Source organism: Tupaia chinensis, unplaced genomic scaffold (genome assembly GCF_000334495.1).
Source record: "Tupaia chinensis unplaced genomic scaffold, TupChi_1.0 Scaffold000317_1, whole genome shotgun sequence".
NCBI classification, from domain to species: Eukaryota; Metazoa; Chordata; class Mammalia; order Scandentia; family Tupaiidae; genus Tupaia; species Tupaia belangeri.
Window position 1 is genome coordinate 1,812,321 of NW_006159810.1, and position 20,416 is coordinate 1,832,736.

The 20,416-nt window shown below is 42.8% G+C and overlaps 1 protein-coding gene across 5 annotated transcripts in view; it reads right to left on the bottom strand.

Annotated features, from left to right (window-relative positions):
• EIF2AK2 (eukaryotic translation initiation factor 2 alpha kinase 2) overlaps positions 1-20,416 on the bottom strand; it is a 46,066-nt gene that overhangs the window by 13,255 nt on the left and 12,395 nt on the right. For 4 of the 5 annotated variants that reach the window (XM_014588918.2, XM_006151337.3, XM_014588916.2 and 1 more), the window contains 8 exons: positions 20,133-20,281; positions 15,593-15,719; positions 14,563-14,654; positions 14,328-14,424; positions 12,916-12,950; positions 7,567-7,629; positions 5,007-5,129; positions 1,124-1,240 (listed from right to left, as the gene is read on the bottom strand). In XM_014588918.2, coding sequence (XP_014444404.1) covers positions 1,124-1,240; positions 5,007-5,129; positions 7,567-7,629; positions 12,916-12,950; positions 14,328-14,424; positions 14,563-14,654; positions 15,593-15,719; positions 20,133-20,281 — 803 coding nt within the window. The remainder of the gene's footprint in view (positions 1-1,123; positions 1,241-5,006; positions 5,130-7,566; positions 7,630-12,915; positions 12,951-14,327; positions 14,425-14,562; positions 14,655-15,592; positions 15,720-20,132; positions 20,282-20,416) is intronic. The other variant, XM_014588917.2, reaches the window with a different exon arrangement.

Genomic DNA, 20,416 nt, shown 5'->3' on the forward strand with positions numbered 1-20,416 from the left:
TACATACATACATACACATACACACACACACACACACACACATACATACATATAAAAGAATTGTTTTATTTAACTTACTTAATTATTTAATTAATTCAAATTTGACCTGAGAGGGACAGAGCAAGAGAGAGAAAGCAAGATAGCAAGCCACCAGGTCCAGGACTTGAACTATGGTTGGCCATGTGGGAGTGCAGCTCCCTTAACCACCATGCCACTCACTGACACCCCCCCCCCAGGAGATATATTTTAAATTACTGAATTATATTCATCAACTAATGAAGTACATTTCCCACTTACCTTTAGGTTTCTATTAATTAACTATTTATAACCTCCAGTCCCTTGGCAGTGGCTGAATTGGGAAAAGACATGAGTGATGTGAGGTGAAGGTGTCCCCTTCATAGCTCATGGTCTTAAAATTATTTTCACTGCCCATTATGCCCCACTATAAGTGGTGTAGATGCATTCAAAAGAGACCCTTTGACTGCATCAAATCAATTGGGGGCCTAAAAAAGAGACAGAAAAGTGTTGGCTGCATGTGAAAACTTTCCGTAAGACCGCATTTATGGCAGCACTGAAGCTGGGGCATGCGAGCCAGACTGCGTGAGCAAGGCTCAAGAAACACAGTCAAGAAAGCGAAATCTGAGACTGGGAACGGCTAAGGCGAACATAAAAGCTTTTTTTTTTCCAGTTTGCTACAGGGTACATGAACTCCCCAGAGGGAGACAGACCGCAAGGGAGGGGGCAGTGAGAAATCGCCCCCAAGGGGGAATGGCCACACTGCAATCCCTTCTCCATCCTCCTCTAGGGATGTTGGGCACACACGCACATGCGCCTGCCATGTTTTTCAAGCCTCCAGGTCCGCGACTTGAACTGCACAGTCAGCCATATGGGATCCAGCTGCCTGGCCCAAAATAATATGTTAAAGCAAGACCGGAGCAAGGAGAGGGGCAAGGAAAAGCTGTTCCTCATCTCCTGACCTGCAGAATGGAGAGATAACATTGTCTCTCAGAGGTGTCTGTGATAACTGAATGTAATGACTGATGGTCTCCTTCATCAGCCCCCACACAGTAAAGGACAGTCTCCTTCCATTCTACTGTGGCTATGGGAATTTATTTTCAGTTACCTTAGATTATTCATGCTGTTATCAGGATCGTAATCAAATCCTTCCCAACAATTATAGTAGTGAACAATATTTACGTGCTCAAGCCTTGCCAACGCCGTTACTTCACGCTTCACTTTACTGGTTAAAGGAAACAGAAACATGACATGTCAGTATACGTCTCTGATAAATACAGAACACCTCAAATAACTCTCCGTTCTCTTGGTAAACAATTTCCGTTGTTCTCACATTGAGTTTTAGAATAGAAGCCACAAGGGCTCAAAGGAAAAAGTGAATAAACAGGAAAAAAAAATAGTTGTCCTCACTCTCAACATAAAATTATTGAAACTTCAATAATTTCAAATATCGAACCATTTAGAAGTCCTAAGTGTTTTGTTTTTGTTTTTGTTTTTGAGAGATTTTTGCTAAAGGGTACGTGCGCTTGTCAGAAAGACAGAGAGAAACAGAGGGATAGACAGTGATAAATCATCCCCCAGGGGGGATGGCCATGCTGCAATCTCTTCTCCTCCATTCTCCTCTCAGGAACTTGGGCACGCACGCACACGCGCCCAGCGTGAGTTTAAGCCACCAGGTCCGGGACTCAAACCACGGTCAACTACATGGGAGTCCAGCGACATAGCCATTACGCCAACTGCTGGTTCCTATAACACACTATCTTTACAGTTACATTTGTTGTAACACAATCTCTAGTAAATCATTTATAAACTTTTTAATGTAAAATTTCAAAAACATAAAAAAGGAAACCAAATGGTGTAATGAACTCCAATATTGCCATCACCTGATGAGACCATTATCGGCCCCTGGCCAATCTTGTTTCATCTAAACTCTTACTTCCTCATCCTCCTTGGGATTACTGGGTTCTTGGAAAAGTCATGACATAGTTTTCTATGCAAAAATATGTCCTAACTTTCTGATGAGCTAATATTTTGAAGCAACTTCCAGCAACAGATCATTTCTTCATAACTCTTTCAGTATATGTCCCACATTTGTAATGACTGCCAAATAGCCATTGATTAGGGGAGAGAAGAAAACACATTTGATCATGTCTTTATTGCTAAATATCTTGTTTGTTCTAACTTTTCACTGTTATAAATGACACTGCAGGGCCAGCTGGTCGTAGGGCAGAAGGGACTGCAACATGGCCCTCCCCTCTGGGGGGGGTGATTTCTCACATTCCCTCTCACTGTCTCTGTCTCTCTCTGGCTAGTGCACATGCCTTAAGGCAAAAACCTTTCAAAAAGTTATAATAGATAAAGTTAAATAAGTGTTTTAAAACTAATTCAAGGAGCCAGCAGGCAGCATGGTGGTTAGGGGCTCTCAACTCCCACATGGCCGACCATGGTTCCAATTCCAGACCAGGTGGCTTGCTTTCTCACTTTCCCTCTCTCTCTGCCTGTCTCTTTCTGATCAAACTGGAAAATAATAATAATAATAGTAATAATAATAATAAATAATGTTAAATAAAGTAATTCTTTTAAAAATTTCAAAATATATTTTTAAACATGTTTTACCAATTTACAAGCCACTCAAAATGTCCAAAACATGGTATGCTAATCAACATTATTACCATTTTAAAAAATTACTATCGAATGAAACAAATACAGTACTTCATTTCTGTTCATTAAAATGATAAAGAAATGAAAAGCCTTGTTTTGGTGACAAGTAGGTATTTCAAACGCAAGGCATTATCCATGGGACAGGACAGAGGTGTGTTGGACTGGGCTGAGAAGCACCTAAAACATCAAACCTGCTTCTTCCTTCTCACGCCACTTTCCTTAGTCCAGACCCCTTTCTGGCTCCTTCTCTAGTCCTTAAGGGATCAGTCTAGCCAGGTTACACCTAGTAACACTTGCTAGAGCACAACAAACAAAACTGGTGAACTGGTGAACATATGATTTAAAACTTTTCTATGGGACCAGTAGATGGTATAGTGGTTATGCCGCTGGACTCCTACATGGTCGACTGCAGTTCAAGTTCTGGACCTGGTGGCTTGAAAATCATGCCAGGCATTGGAGACTAGCAGGTGCCTTGGTTATTAAGACATGCTGGTCCTGCCCTCACCCAATGGCCAACTGTAGTTCAAGTCTTGGACCTGGCAGCTTGCTATCTCACTTTCTCTCTCTCTCTCTCTGGTCAAATTAAAAAATAATAATAATGATGGTGAATGAAATTAAATTTTTTTTAAAAAGAAAAGAAAATCATGTCGGGCACATATGTGTGCTTCACTCCTGGGAGGAGAATGGAGAAGAAAGGATTGAGGAGTGACCATGCCCTATGAGAGGGTGATTTCTCACCTTCCCTCGAACTGTCTCTGTCTCTCTCTGGCGAGTACATGCACCTTAAGGAAAAAATAGAAAAAGAACCTCTAAAATAAATAAATAAATAACCTTCCAATGTGTTTTCCTTCCTGAAAGAGTTCTGTCATCCATCAAGGGGTGGAGGGGAGGGTAGATAATACATAAACCAGACATAGGGAACACAGCAGGCTGGCATTCCAGAGGAGAGTTCTAAACACCACTCGGTTGTACAGGGTACAGTGTCCACGAAAAAGTGGCCAAAGACAGTTGCCCTTAATTCCTTCCCTTCCCATACATATATCCACTCCTCAAATTAAGAGAGTCTATTTTCTCCTCTCGGGATTCTGGGTATGTACACATGCCTGAACCCAGGTCCAAGACTCAAGCTGTGAAGTTGGCCACGTGGGATCCAGCACCTTAACTACTACATCACGGGCTGCACCCACCACTGGCTTTTGTTTGTTTGTTTGTTTTTTAAGAGCTTTTTGCCTTAGGGTGCAACCCCTGGAGGGATGGCCATATGGCAATCCCTTCTCCATTCTCCTCCCAGGCTCCTGGACACATGTGCACACACGTGCACTCCCGGTGTGATTCTTAATCCACCAGGTCTGGGACTCGAACCGCAGTTAGCTATATGGGAGTCCAGTCATGTAACCGCTGCACCATCTGCTGGTCCCTGACTGTTCATTTGTTCTTAAACCAGTTCATTTTGGAGCAATGTATTACTCAATATAGACAACCAGAACAATTACCAACTAGTGTTTATCTTAAACAAATCAGTTCACATCTCTGGATCTCATTCTCCTCTTCTGTAAAATCAGGAGCTAGACCATAGAATCTCAGACATTATCTTCAACCAAATGGTTCTATAGCTTCAGGTTTCAAGACACCTTCAAACTTTTTTTTTGGTTTTTGCTATAGGGCATGTGAGCTCACCAGAAAGACAGAAAGAGAGACAGAGAGACAGAAAGTGGGAAATCATCCCCCAGAGGGGATGGCCACGCAGCAATCCCTTCTCCTCCATTCTCCTCTTGGGATCTTGGGCACACACGCACACACACACACACACACATGCCCGGTGTGAGTTTAAGTGGCCGGGTCTGAGTCTCGAATTGCGGTTGACTACATGGGAGTCCAGCAACATAGGCATTATGCCAACTGCTGGTCCCTCAAGACACCTTCAAAAAAAGGAGCAATGGTATATATATTTTTAAAGAATTATTGTATTTAACTTTATTGTTATTATTTTAATTTACTAGAGAGAGATAGAGAAAGAGAAAATTGGTGAACTGGTGAACATGTGATTTAAGCCTTTCTGTGGGACCGGCAGATGGCGCAGTGGTTATGTCACTGGACTACGGTCGGCCATGTGGGAGGCCAGCACCTTTAACCACTATGCCACCTGCCAGCCCCATTTTTATAGAATTAATCACAATAAAGTGAGAGTAAGCCAAGTTCCTCTTGGTAGAAATAAATGTTCGAGGAGGACCACAAGGAAGTAAATGATATGCTAATGAAGAAGACAGAAACATAAAAAAGAAATGTTGCAGGTTCAATACTCCCTCAAAGAAAAAACATTTACTACTTACTCGTTATTATATTTAACGCGTTTAATAACATAAGTCTTTCCGTCGATTCTATGTTTTGCTTTGAAAACATGGCCAAATCCACCACTGCCAATGTGTTCTATTTCTTGAAAATCTGTGGTAAACCTTAAAGATAAATATCACTGTTATTCTGAGGTTCAGTGTTCAACCTCTTCCTTCTACCCGCCCCTTCCCCGTCAGGTCACTTGTGAAATAGATCGTACAGCAAATGCGATTCTCTTTCTGAATAAGTAAAGGTCCGCTTTGCAGAAATTCTTGATTCAGAAAACTAAGTCTCTCCCTTTCTTTTTCTTCCTTTCTTTTTTTTCTTTTTTAGAGATTTTTTGCTATTGGGTGCCAGCGCTCACCAGGGAGACAGACAGAAAGCAAAAAATCACCCCTCCAGGGGGGATGGCCACATCGCAATCTCTTCTCCATTCTCCTCTCGGGATTTTGGGCACGCATGCACAGGTGCTCGGTGTGAGTTTTAAGCCACCAGGTCCAGGACTCAAACTGCAGTCAACTATGTGAGAGTCCAGCAATGTAACCATTATGCCATCTGCTGGTCTCCAAGGTCCCTCCCTTTCTTCTTCCCACAGAGAGTCCAACATCACCCCTGTGAGTCAGTCAACTCCTGGCTATACACAGACCATGACAGGGAATCTTGTCATGAGTATAAAACTTGAGAAAGAATCGCTGTACTGTGTGTCCCACAGCCACACCGAGCTGCGAGGGGAATCAGCCTATGTTCCAGCCTGCCCAAGCTGAAACCGACCTGCTTATCTCCTCTCGTTCCTGTCCCACAAGCCATCATGAAGCCCCACCAGTTCTACTTACAAATTCCACCACTGGCATCTGCCCACTTATTCTCCAACTCCAGCAGCTTTGTCCCAGTCCACACTTCCATCAGGCTCCTTTGGGACCTGGCTACCTGACAGCCCACTTCCTCTGCTGCCTACAAACGAATCTATGATCCACTAAGCAACCAGAGTGATGAAAACCTAGTCTGGTCATATCTCCCTATTGCCTAAACCCTCTAATAACTTACTTTGCATTCAGCAAAAACCAGAAAGCCTTTAAATGGCCTAAAAGGTGCCACGTAACGTGACTCCTGCCTCCTGTTCAGCCCCCTCTCGTGGCGTTGTTTCCGTGCACATGGCCGCTGTCTCCTTCTCGAACACCTGCATCATCTTTCCACCTCTTCTTTCCCACACGCTCCTCCTTTCACCTGGAACAGAGCCTCCTGCCTCTCTGTGCTAACGCATCCTTCAGGCCTCCCACAAATGTGACCTCAGAGAAACTTGCCTCACCCCTCACTCTAAATCCAAGCGTTCAGTTTCCACTTCTCTCCATGCCACTGCTTGTGAGTCAGAGCTCTGGCCACAGTTAAGAATTACAGACATTTTTTATGTAATCGTGTATTTAATGGTGGTCATTCCCACAAAACTCCCTGACAGCAAGAACTGCTTCTATTCGTTCCTACTGTAAACCCCATGCTCAGCTCAGAGCCAGGTATATATTCGGTGCTTAATAAATAGTTGATATTTTAGTATTTAAAAAAAAAACAAAACAACTTGATTGTTGGGAACCAGCAGTTAGCATAATGGCTATGTCGCTGGACTCCCACGTAGTCCACCGCGGTTCGTGTCCCAGACCCGGTGGCTTAAAACTCACGCCGGGCACATGTGCGTGCGTGCCCAAGATCCCGAGAGGAGAATGGAGAAGGGATTGCGGCGTGACCATCCCCCCTCGGGGGTGATTTTTCGCTTTCTGTCTCTATGTCTCTCTCTGTCTGGCGAGCGCACACGCCCTGTAGCAAAAACCTCTAAAAACAAAAACAAAAACAAACAAAAACTTGATTGTAATGTCTCCTTTCTGTTTTAGATACTTCATTTAAACCCAAACACATTGTCTGTAGGAGAAGAGTCCTTTTTTCATGTGAAATATGGTTGGAGCCAAAACACAGAAAACAGATTTAAGTAGATCTATTCTGATCCCTGCAGGGGACCAGTACTTTTTTGGAAAAATCACGGATTTATGGGAGTATTTCTTTTCAGGATTAAAAAAACTTCCATAGATATGGGGCCAGTAGAGTGGCATGGTAGTTGGGGCACTGGACTCTCACATGGCTGACTACAGTTCAAGTCCCAGACCTGCCAGCTTGAAAAATCACACCAGGTACAAGTGCATGTATGCCTGAAATCCCAAGAGGAGATGGAGCACGGATTGCAGCATGACCATCTCCCCCAGGTGGTGATTTCTCACTTTTGCTCTAGAGCTCTGTCTCTCTTTAGGGAGCACATGTGCCCTATAGCAAAAAATATTAAAAAAAGAAATTCCATAGATGTCAAAGATATTCGTGTAAAAGACCTATATTTACCATATTCCATGTGGACTCATCTAACCTTAACTTCTCTAAGAGACTATGATCTTTGGAGGGCCTGACTATGCCCCAGCAACTACACCGTCCAGGTGGAAATATAATTTAATCCATCCCATGTATAACAGGCCCTTAGGAAACTTCTGGCAAATGAACAAATTCTGTTGCATAGCTCCGTCTTACCTGGGGTCTACAGTGAGCCTGTATCTTTCTTTCTGTGGATGGTCAAATGTAGGCGCCAAATGTCTAAAAAGCAAGAGAAGACTATAAAACTCAAGTAAAACCAGGAACCAGCAGTTAGCGTAATGGCTATGTCACTGGACTCCCACGTAGTTGACCGTGGTTCGCGTCCCGGACCTAGTGGCTTAAAACTCACGCCGGGTGTGTGTGCGTGTGTGTGCCCGTGCCCAAGATTCCAAAAGGAGAATGGAGGAGAAGGGATTGCAGCGTGACCATCCCCCCTGGGGGGTGATTTCTCACTTTCTGTCTCTCTGTCGCTCTCTGTCTGTCTGGCGAGCACACGCGCCCTATAGTGAAAATTTCTCAAAAAAAAAAAAAAAAAGAAAAGAAAGAAAAAACAAAAATAAAAAAAAGAAAAGAGAGAAAAACTCAAGTAAAACCAAAATCAAATATAACCTGGTTGGGAACCAGCAGTTAGTGTAATGGCTATGTCGCTGGACTCCCACGTAGTCCACCGCGGTTCGCGTCCCAGACCCGTGGCTTAAAACTCACGCCAGGCACGTGTGCGTGCATGCCCAAGATCCCAAGAGGAGAATAGAGTATATATAAATATATATATATAAATATATATAACCTGGTTAGTATAGGTTTTATGCCTTATACTAAGCTTTTTCTTCTTTTTGTTTGTTTGAGAGATTTTTGCACATGTGCTCGCCAGAGAGACACAGACAGACAGAGAGACAGAAAGCAAGAAATCACCCCAGGGCAGGGGGGAGCAATGGCCACGCCACAATCCCTTCTCCTTTATTTTCCTCTCGGGATTTTGGGTACGCATGCACATGTACCTGGTGTGAGATTCAAGCCGCTGGGTCTGAGTTAACCATATTTAATTACAGTTAACTACGTGGGAGTCCAATGACGTAACTATTACTCCGTCTGCTGGTCCCAGCTTTTTTATTCTTTTTAAAAAATTTTTCCCACCAGAGAGAGAGATAGAGGGAGAGGGAGATAGCACACCTCTCCCCTCCCCCCCAATAGGGCCTAGTCATGCCACAATTGCTTCTCCTCCATTTCTCTCTGCTGTCAGGATTTTGGGCATGCATACACATGTGCCAGGGATGGCGGTGTTTTTTTTTTTTAAAGAATTATTTTACTTAATTTTATTTATTTATTTACTTATTTTAATTTGACCAGAGAGAGACAGAGGAGAGAGAGCGAGAGAAAGAGAAAAAGAGAGAGAGAAAAAAAGAGAGAGGGAGAGAGAGAGAGAGAAAGAGAGAGAGAAACTGAGAGAGCAAGTCGCCAGGTCTGAGACTTGACAGTCCACGTGGGAGTTCAGCGCCCTTAGCCATAAGCCACCTGCTGGGTCCCAGGTGTGTGTTTTAAACCCCAATCTAAGATTCAAACTGCACGGTCAGCCGCAAGCAATCTGGCCCCTTTACCAGCAGGCCACAGAGCTGGCCCATGCTTTTTTTTTTTTTTTTTTTTTTTTTTTTTTTCTTACAGAGACAGAGAGGGAAAGTGAGAAATGACTCCCCAGGGGGATGGCCATGCTCTAGTTCCTTCTCCTCCATGCTCCTCTCAGGATTTGGGGCACACATGCACGTGTGCCTGGTGTGATTTCCAAACTGCTGGGTCCAGGACTTGAGCTACAGGGTTGGCCATGTGGGATCCGATGCCTTAACCATGCCGCCTGCTGGCCTTGACCCATGCTTTTTATTTGAGATGATTAGAATAATTAGAATAATAGATTCGCAAGTGTTAACCTTTCCCTTTATAAAACTACAGACTTCTAGTTCTCCTCTGTCTTCCAGTAATCTTTCATCCCTTTCCTGATTCCTTTTTTCACTTGAACCCATTCACTGTTGGCATGCCACTAGCCTCTCTTTTCATCCTCTAGACTCAAAACCTCAGGAAGTACTTCTTATGAACCCATTCTGGCAGTTATTCGTTATTGGTGATACATCACCTGCAACCGAAGTTCAAATGCAACCTGAAACTCAACATCCTCGGAACCAGCAGTTAGCGTAATGGCTATGTCGCTGGACTCCCACGTAGTCGACCGCGGTTCGTGTCCCGGACCCGGTGGCTTAAAACTCACGCCGGGCGCGTGTGCTTGCGTGCCCAAGATCCCGAGAGGAGAATGGAAGAGAAGGGATTGCGGCGTGACCATCCCCCCTGGGGGGTGATTTCCTGCTTTCTGTCTCTATGTCTCTCTCTGTCTGTCTGGCGAGCGCACGTGCCCTATAGCAAAAACCTCTCAAAAAAAAAAAAAAAAAAACTCAAAATCCCCCAAGTGCTATCTTTTCTCTAAACTCCCAAGGGTTCAACAAAAAAAAAAAAAAAAAAAAAAAAAAAAAAAGAACTCAACATCCTCCAAGTGCTATCTTCTCTCTAAACTCCCAAGGGTTCAACTTAATACCAGCACCGTCATGATTCTTGTCTGGGTCCCATCCAAAACGGAGCAATCTGCGAATCCTCTCTCCTGTACCTCCTCTTCACCCTCTCACACAACTACTGTAGCTTTATTTCCTCAAGCCGTGTCTACTCTTCCTCTATGGTCTTCCACACGAATTCTCGCTACCCGTCCTCACTGCCATGATAACCATGGCTGAGGCCCTAATCATCTCACACGCAGACCTGACTTCTCTCCACCCAAACATCACGACAGGAAGCATCTTTCTTCAACACATATATCTACTGTTCAGAATTAAAGAGGTCTTCAAAAAGTGAATAGAAAAGATGTAGCACAACAAAACAAAACAAAACTGAGGGCTGGCCCTATGCCTAATGGTTTGGAGAGTCAGATCCCACATGGCCAACTAGGGTTTGAATTCCAGTCTGAAGACTTGAAAAATAAACCAGGTTCATGTGCACGTGTTCCTCAAATCCCAACAGAATAAAGAAATGGAGGAGGGATTGCAGCATGGCCATGCCCATTGGGAGGATGCCTTCTCCTCTCCATCCCATCCCGCTGTCTCCCTATCTTTCTCGGGCAAGCACATTCACCCTCTGGCAACTAAAAAAAAAAAGAATCTGGAACCAGCAGATGGTGTAGTATTTACATCACTGGACTCCTATATGGCTGACCATGGTTAGAGTCCTGGATCCAATGGCTTGAAAATCACACCAGGTGCATGTGTGTGTGTGCCCGAAATCTTTTAAGGAGAATGGAGGAGAAGGGATTGCAGTGTGGCCATCCCCCTGGGGGGTGATTTCTCACTTTCGGTTTCTCTATCTTTCTCTCTCTCTCTCTCTAGTGAGTACACGTGCCCTATAGCAAAAATCTCTCTAAAAAAAAATTAAGAAAGAAAAGAAACTGTATGCATTTCAAATTTTTGCACCAAAATAAACTCTTATTAATCTTCACTTTCCATAAACTTTCTTTTCTGATTGCCAGAGGGTGCATGCACTAGCCAGAGAAAGGCAGAGAGGAAGAGGAAAAAGACATTCCCTAATGGGGCATGGTCACACCACAGTCCCTTCTCCATTTCTTTACCTGCTATGATTTGGGCATGAACACGTGCACATGTGCCCAGCATAGTGTTTTTTTTGTTTGTTTGTTTTGTTTTTTTAAGGTTTTTGCTATAGGGTGCATGTGCCTGCCAGAGAGAAACAAAGAAAGACAATGAGAGAAAAAGTGTGAAATCCCGCCCCCCCCAGGGGGGATGGCCATGCTGCAATCCCTTCTCCATTCTCCTCTTGGGATTTTGAGAACACACACACACACACACACACACACACACACTAGTGTGATTTTCAAGCCTCTAGGTCCAGGACTTGAACCTCAGTCAGCCATGGGGGAGTCCAGCCCCTTAACCACCATTCCACTATCACAGCGTATTTTTCAAGCCTCTAGTTGGGATTCGAATCACAGTTGTCCATGTTGGATTGACTCCCTTAACTACTAAGCTACAGGGTCAATCATTCATGAATGTTTGTAGTCTCCTTATATTAATGGCACTTAATGGCTCCTGCAGCCATCACACCTTCATTTCCCAGTGTATTTACACCCTTGATATAAAAGGAAACATGAAGATTTTTCTTTTGAGGTAAAATACATCAATTCACCATAATTTACATAACATTTGAAACATTTGTGTTTCTTTTTTTATATATTTATTTATTTTTAAATATTTATTTAATTCCATTTGTTACTGTTTTAAAATATGACCAGAAAGAGAGAGAAAGGGAAAATGAGAAAGCAAACTACCAGGTCTGGAACTCAAACTATGGTCAGCCATGTGGGAATCCAGCACCCCCACCACCACACTACTTGTCGGCCCCTATTTTTAATTTTTTAAGGAGGTTTTGCTTTAGGGCACATGTGCTTGCTGAAGAGAGAGAGAAAGACAGAGATAGTGAGAAGGAAAGTGAGAAATCACTCCCTCCCCTTAAGAGGATGGCCACTCTGCAATCTCTTATCCTCCATTCTCCTCCAGGAATCTTAGGTATTGCACACATATGATTCTCAAGTCTCTGGGTCCAAGACTTGAACCACAGTCGGCCATATGGGAGTTCAGTGATGTAACTGCTATGTTTTATTATTATTATTTATTATTATTATTAATTTGCTATAGGCACATGTGCTCACCAGAGAAAGACAGACACAGAGAGAGAGAGAAAGAGAGAAAGTAAGCCTCCAGGTCTGAGACTTGAACCGCAGTCAGCTATGTGGAAGTCTAGTGCCGTAACCACCATGTCACTTGCTGGCTCCACTGTGCTTTTTTTAATCTGAGTTATTACATTATTTTTGTCCCATCTACTAGTCTGAAAAGTAATGCACCTCTTTTGAAAACACCTTTCCAAGTTCCCTTCATCATACCCTCTTATTCAAAATAATGCCCTTAACCAAACCACTTGCTCTAGAAATACACTCATGGGGCTTTATGTCTACCATGTAGCATGAGTATATATTTAATGATTTTGCATACATTTAAAATTATTTGTAGGGGCAAGCAGGTGGCATAGTGGTTACATTGCTGGACTCCCACATGGCCAACTGCAGTTTGAATCCTGGACTCGGTGGCCTGAAAATCATGCTAGGCACGTGTGCGTGCGTGCCCAAGATCCCAGGAGGAGAATGGAGGAGAAGGGATTGCAGCATGGTCATGCCCTGTAGGGGGTGATTTCTCACTTTCCCTCTCATGTCTCTGTCTCATTTTCTTTCCAGTGAGTGCACGCGTCCCTAAGGCAAAAACCTCTAAAAAAATTATCTGTAGATGTCATGCTTTCTAATTCTTCTGAAATTTTACTTAAAGAAGGTATAAAATATTTACAAATACTGAAGACAACAAGGCTGGCAGGTGACATTAGTTCAAAATGTTCTGTTCACTGCATGCTACTACTTACCTTGGTGCCGACTTTTTATTATTTCTAAGACCGTTCTATAAGAAAAGGAAAATGGAAAATAGTGTCAGATATTTAATCATCCAGTTTTCCCTCGATCCTTCCTCCTGTACTTCCAGCTGGTTCTATGACAACTTTTTTCTTTTTCTTTCTTTCTTTTTTTTTTTTTTTTTGAGAGAGAGATTTTTTTTTTTTTTTTTTTTTTTAGGTTTTTGCCATAGGTTGCATGTGCTTGTCAGAGAGAGACAGACAGAGACAGTGAGAGGGAAAATGAGAAATCACCCCCGGGAGGATAGCCACCCTGCAATCCCTTCTCCTCCTGGGATGTTGGGCACACAGGCATATGAATCCAGTGTGATTTTCAAGCCGCCAAGTCCAGGACTCTAACCACAGACAGCAACATGGGAGTCCAGCCCTTAATCACTATGACAGCTGCTGGCTCCAACATTTCTCAGTCCATAAGATCTAGAGCCTCAGGGGCTACATGGTGAAACAGTGGTGAAACTTGATGCTCTGTAAGGCCAACCCACATGGGAAGGTTCCAGGTTAGCATCCGGAGACCTTCCTGAGTCTGTTGGGCTCATACATGTCCATGATCCAGGGCTGGCTGGAGGTTGGGGGTAGATCATGGGGTCAAAATTCCATTGGGAGTGTTCTCTCTCTCTCTCTCCCCCTTATGCACTCTTAAGAAATAAATGAACTTAAAAAATTAATAGCATCATCAATTCTTGCTCTCTCACTAAACCTTGTACCAACACCTGGTATTGCAAAACTTAGAGTCACCAATCTTATGAATTTAAAATAGTATCTAAATGCTTTGACTTGTATTTTTCTGATCTTTAGCGAAGTAAAGCATCTTTTTATGCTTGTTGTCCATTGGGTATCTGCTTAATCAATTATTCAGGCACTTTGTACATTTTTCTGCCTAGCTGCATTTTTTTCCTTATCATGTATAGTGCTTTATAAACAGAGTATTTTTGTAGCACTAATCATCACTTTAAAAAGGATCTTTTTTGGGAACCAGGAGTTAGAGTAATGGCTATGTCGCTGGACTCCCACGTAGTCGACCGCGGTTCGTGTCCCAGACCAGGTGGCTTAAAACTCATGCCGGGCGCGTGTGCGTGTGTGCCCAAGATCCCGAGAGGAGAATGGAGGAGAAGGGATTGTGGCGTGGCCATCCCCCCGGGGGTGATTTCTCGCTTTCTCTCTCTCTGTCTCTTTCTGGCAAGTGCACATGCCCTATAGCAAAAACCTCTCAAAAAAAAAAAAAAAAAAAAAAGGCAGCTATTTATTATTTAGCAAGAGCACATGAGATAAAAATATAAAATTATGGTAGAGTACTGGGGATCAATTTTAAATGAGAAACTGCATAGGAAACCGAAATGAAGCAGAAAGCTTGGAGATGAATACTATACCATAGCAGATGAAAAAGAATCGCCCAGACTGCCAATGTTAGGATTTGTTTTTGACGCACTTGCTGGGGAATCATATTTAGATGAACTTTTAGAAGTGCTAGAAGAAAAAGAAGTAACTTAGTTTACAAATTCTGTTTTTATCGGTAATTTCTTTCTTTAATTTCTCCTTAAACTTTTCATATTTCATTGCTGCTCTTTAAGCAGCAATCTGACTATGTTGTTTGATCATACTTACCCTGGGCTTATCACTGAAGAAATATTTCCAGAGTCAATGGACCAAGTAGTAGAAGAACCAGAGGACATCGAGGAGGGTCTCTGAAAGAGAGACTGGCCCGTGGGGCCAGGTGGAGGTGCAGCGGTAATGCAACTGGACCCCTAGGGAAAGGTCTTGGGTTCATGTCCCAGGATCTCCCTGAGTATACTGGGCACGTGTGTATGCGCATGATCGAGGCTGGCTGAGACTCGGGGGTAGATCTCAGTGTGAAGATCCTGTTGAGGTGCCTCCCGTCTCTCCCTCTATCTCTCTGTCCCATGTAAGAAATAAATTAATTAAGTTAAAAAAAAAGGAAGGGGAGCTCTTAGGAAGTTTCACTGCAACCAAATTCCTTTTCTACAGTGGCTCAGTATCTTTGTGATATCACATTTATTTCCCCACATTTGCCAAATCCCCGACCATAAAAAATGATTAAAAAAATACTTTTTTTATACACATTTGATTTGGATTTAAAAGACAACTCTGTGGGATCAGCTGTAATGGTTACATCACTGGACTCCCATGTAATCAAGTGTGGTTCGAGTCCCGGATCTGGTGGCTTGAAACTCATGGTGGGTGCCTGTGCGCATGTGTCCAAAATCCCAAGAGAATGGAGGAGAAAAGATTGCAGTGTGGCCATCCCTCGTGGGGGGTGATTTGTCACTTCTATCTCTCTGTCGCTGTCTCCCTGGCAAGTGCACATGCCCTATAGCAAAAATCTCTCTATTAAAAAAAAGAAGAAGAAGAAAAGAAGAAAAAGACAACTGCATTGCTAGCAGAACTTTTATCCTTCATGGTCCCACAGCTCAGGACTCACTGGCCGGATGCAGAATGAAGTAATCATTTTTCTACGTGATTGGCTGTCTTGGCATTACGTAAACATAGTCTAAGCACAAATCAATTTCAGAGGGTATCTGAAAATAAAAAATTTCTGGATATGGTACCAACACCCCCCCCACACACACACACACACCAATAACGTATAAGAATTAAATCCAAAAGCAGTACGTACCTTTGGATTTTCTTCTGATAATATCCGAAGATACGCACATTTAGCAGCCAACTGTTTTGCCTCCTGTTTTGTAGAACCAGACCCATGTCCATATTCTTTCTGCCCAATTTTGCATTTACAATGAAATCTAGGAGAAATAATGCAGAGTATCCAAATACCAAAATATAAATCCAACTTATGGTTTGAAAAAAAAAAAATCACATTAACAAAGACCTTAAGATGATACTAACTGGGGCCAGCAAGTGTCAAGGTAGTTCAGGTGCTGGACTCTCACACGGGCAATCACTGTTTGAGCTCCAGACCCGGCAGCTTGAAAATAACACCAGGTGCATGTGCATGCATGCCCAGGATCCCGAGAGGAGAATGGAGAAGAAGGGACTGCAGCATGGCTATGTCCCCTGGGGAGTGATTTCTCTCTTTCTCTCTCTCTCTCTCTCTCTCTAGCAAGTGCATGCACCCTATGGCAAAAACCTAAAAAACACTAATTTATTAGGTAGCTTGATTCATATTTGTATAATTTCAACCTTCAGTAAGATGGCTGGCCAATTTGTCTGAATAACCAGGACTGTTTGACATCTCAGCTTGCATTTTCCAGGCGACTTGCCTCTTTATTGCTTCCTTGAAAGATACGGTACAAAAGTACTAATGTAGTCATGGTGACTTTTATTTTTATTCTTATTTTTAGTTCCCAAAAGGTAGAAAGGCATGGAGGCAGAGAAGAAACAGAGTGATTCACTGAGTTTTTCAGAGATATTTACCTGGGCAAGAAAAAGCCAGTAGAGGAATGGGGCTTCTGTGAAGTTACAGTGCAATGGCTTTTTTTTTTTTTTTTAATTGCCAGAGGAAATGTATGTACTTGCAAGAGAGAGAGAGAGAGAGGAGAGAGAGAAACAGAGGGAGAGAGAGGGAGAAAGCACCCCCCATGGGGCGTGGTCACAACGTTTTCCATTTCTCTATCCTGTTGGGATGTGGGGCGTGTATGCACATGTGCTTGGCAGTGTTGTTCAAATCACTGGGGCGGAGATTCAAACAGCAGTGGGTCATGAGGGACCCAGTTTCCTTTAACTCCTAGGCTATGGGACAGGCCCTAGTGCCACAGCCTTTACAGGGGATGAGCAAAGCTTGGAATTGGCTCTAACTTCAGCATTTTCTGCCACCTGCTCATGTACACAAAATCCTAAGAAAATCCCCACAGCATAGATTCTCCACACTGACGTCCATACTTTCCTTATATTAGACATAAGGACATGTGTGGTGAGGCAAGGATACTTAGACAATTACTTAAGAATTATGGTTTATTTTTTTTCTTTTTGGAGAGATTTTTGTTAAAGAGAAAATGAGAAATCACTCCCCACAGGTGATGGCCACACTGCAATCCCTTCTCTTCCAATCTCCTCTTGGGATTTTGGGCATGCACACACACACAACACTCACACACAGTGTGAGTTTCAAGATGCTGGGTCTGGGAGAGAGAGAGAGAGAGGAGAGAGAGAAACAGAGGGAGAGAGAGGGAGAAAGCACCCCCCATGGGGCGTGGTCACAACGTTTTCCATTTCTCTATCCTGTTGGGATGTGGGGCGTGTATGCACATGTGCTTGGCAGTGTTGTTCAAATCACTGGGGCGGAGATTCAAACAGCAGTGGGTCATGAGGGACCCAGTTTCCTTTAACTCCTAGGCTATGGGACAGGCCCTAGTGCCACAGCCTTTACAGGGGATGAGCAAAGCTTGGAATTGGCTCTAACTTCAGCATTTTCTGCCACCTGCTCATGTACACAAAATCCTAAGAAAATCCCCACAGCATAGATTCTCCACACTGACGTCCATACTTTCCTTATATTAGACATAAGGACATGTGTGGTGAGGCAAGGATACTTAGACAATTACTTAAGAATTATGGTTTATTTTTTTTCTTTTTGGAGAGATTTTTGTTAAAGAGAAAATGAGAAATCACTCCCCACAGGTGATGGCCACACTGCAATCCCTTCTCTTCCAATCTCCTCTTGGGATTTTGGGCATGCACACACACACAACACTCACACACAGTGTGAGTTTCAAGATGCTGGGTCTGGGAGTCAAACCACAGTCAAACATGGAGTAGTCCAGTGCCTTGACCACTATGCCACATGCTGGCCCAGAATTATATTTTACTTTTATTTTTATTTTTTTATATAATTTGCTTTATTAAAAAATGAAATCTTTATTTTAATACCAGTTTTTAACATATTGTGCAACTTTTTTTCAAAGAAATACATTACAAATCCAGTCTTTTAAAAATTCTAGAAGTCATAAATTTAGACACAGGTTTTATATTTTACTTTTAAATAATTATTTAATTTTATTTATCATTAGTATGATTTTTAAAATTTGCTACAGGGCAAGTATGCTCACTAAACAGAGACAAAGGGAGAGGGAGAGAGGAAAAGTGAGAAAGCAAGCCACCAGGCACAGGACTCAAACCACGGTTAGTCATGTGGCAGTCCAGTGCCTTAACCAATATGCCAGCTGCTGGACCCCCAAGATTTATGTTTAATGTCTTTATGTTTCGTTTACTTTGTGAGTTAACTGGAGGCCTCAGAGAGAAAATCCTACCGGGGTGAATCTTCCCTGCTGGGCCCTGAATTAAAGAGCTAGGTTGAACGACTGGGTCGTTTTAATAGCACCTGTCTTGTCCAGGCACTCCCAAGTGACTTCTTCTCTAAGCATGTAGTGTTAGCATTCAAAGGAACGAAGAAGGTTGGCCACAGAAAATAGACTGACCTACAGAATTCCCTTCTGACTATTTCATTTAAGAGAATAGTATCACATTTTTCTCTTCTTGGTTCTGGGCTGAAAGTCATCAGATATTTTTTTTAAGAATTACTTATTTAATTTTATTTATTTATTCATTTATTTTCATTTGACTGGGAAGAAACACAGAAAGAGAGAGGGAAAGTGAGAAAGCAAGCCACCAGATTTGGGACTTGAACCATAGTTGGCCATGTGGGAGTGTCCAGCATCTTAACCACCATGTCACCTGCTGGTCCTTCATCAGAGTTTTTTAAAAAGCAAGTAGGACAGTATCCTAATGTGACAGGTTGAATATTTGCCATTTAGATTTATTTTTTCTTCTCCTTCATTTATTTAGTTGTTGAAAAACAACCTCCCTCATACTCATTTGCCTTGGATTTTTTTTTTTTCAGTTCTAAACTGTGTGTGTGTGTGTGTGTGTGTGTGTGTGTGTGCATGTGTAGTGTTTCTTTCTTTTTCTACAGGGCACATATACTCGCAGGAGAGAGAGAGAGAAAGTGAGAAATCACCCCACAGGGAGGATAGCTACCATGTAGTCCTTTCTCCTCCATTCTCCTCTTGGAATTTTGGACATGCACATACATGCACCAGGTGTGTTTTTCAAGTCGCTGGGTGTGGGACTCGAACCATGCAGTTGACCATGTGGATTCTAGCTGGCTTACTTGCTGCACCACCTACTGGCCCTATACGTATCTCACTGGTGTCATGATCCCCCTACTTAGGCTTCTGTGAAATTGTTTCCACAGGTGCACACCATACCCAGCTCCCTCAGCCAGGGTCTCGCTATGCTGCCCACACTGGCCTCATCTTCCCACATCAGTCTCCTGAGTCACTGGGATGACAGGAGTGCACCATCTTGCATAGATTTTAGGGTGGGCCAGGAATCAAGCCAGGGACTCCCAAGAGTCCTCAGTCTGCCTCCAAACATTTTTTATTCCCCCTTCCACAACCTTTGCTCACTGATGACGTTCTCGATAACTCTCAATCTCTAGTTCATCCCCCTCATCATATCCTTCAGGTCATTCCTTCTGATACATGGTATCTATCCATTTAATCAAATCTGAAGAACAAATTCCTGTGCAGACAGTTCCTAAGCTGACGACAGTGGGGAGTGAGTCCACGTGTGTGGCCATGCAGTTTCCACACAGCTCAGGGATGGGAAGATCTTCCATTTTTCCAGCAGAACACCCTGGACATTTTTAGGTGCCCCACAAGTTACATCATCCAATTATCCTTCAGAAATAAAGGATTATTCAGATGTGATTGATTATGGTTTATAATGGATCTCAGTTTCAGCAATTAAGCATTTTAATTGCAAAGATACTCAACTGCTTATTAGCCATATAAAACTTTCCATGCAGAATGTACAAAGGACAACTATTTCTAAAAAATTAGACATGAACATAAATCCACTTCTTTTTTTTTTTTGTGAGAGATTATTGCTACAGAGCATGTGCGCTTGCTGCAGAGACAGAGAAACAGAAAGACAGAAAGCGAGAAATCACCTCCCCGCCAGGAGGTATGGTCATGCCACAAGCCCATCTCCTCCATTCTCTTCTCAAGATTTGGGGCACACATCCACATGCACCCAGCGTGAGTTTCAAGCCACTGGGTCTGGGTCTCAAACCACAGTTGACCACCTGGGAGTCAGGGCCTGAACCACCATGCCACCTACTGGCCCCTGAAATAAATCTACTTTATTGCTGAGATACGGTAAAATAAAAAAAAAAAAAAAGGCAAACTACATCTTACCGTTGGGGCCCATGATCGTTGGATTCATATTGTTCATAATTTACAGCTAATTTTTCCTTCTGGGTATATCTGTTGACAAGGCCTATGTAATTCCCAATGGACGATCCTTCAGAAGTGTCTGTTGTCGTCAATGATAAAGAGCAAACTGGCTACAAAGGAAAAAAAATTGTTTAATATAAATGACAACAGAAAGTTAACCCTTTATCTCATTTTTCTAATAAAATTCTGAAATAAGCAAGCTTAAAAGACAACTTAGATGTGAACTATTTCCCTATCCTTGTACT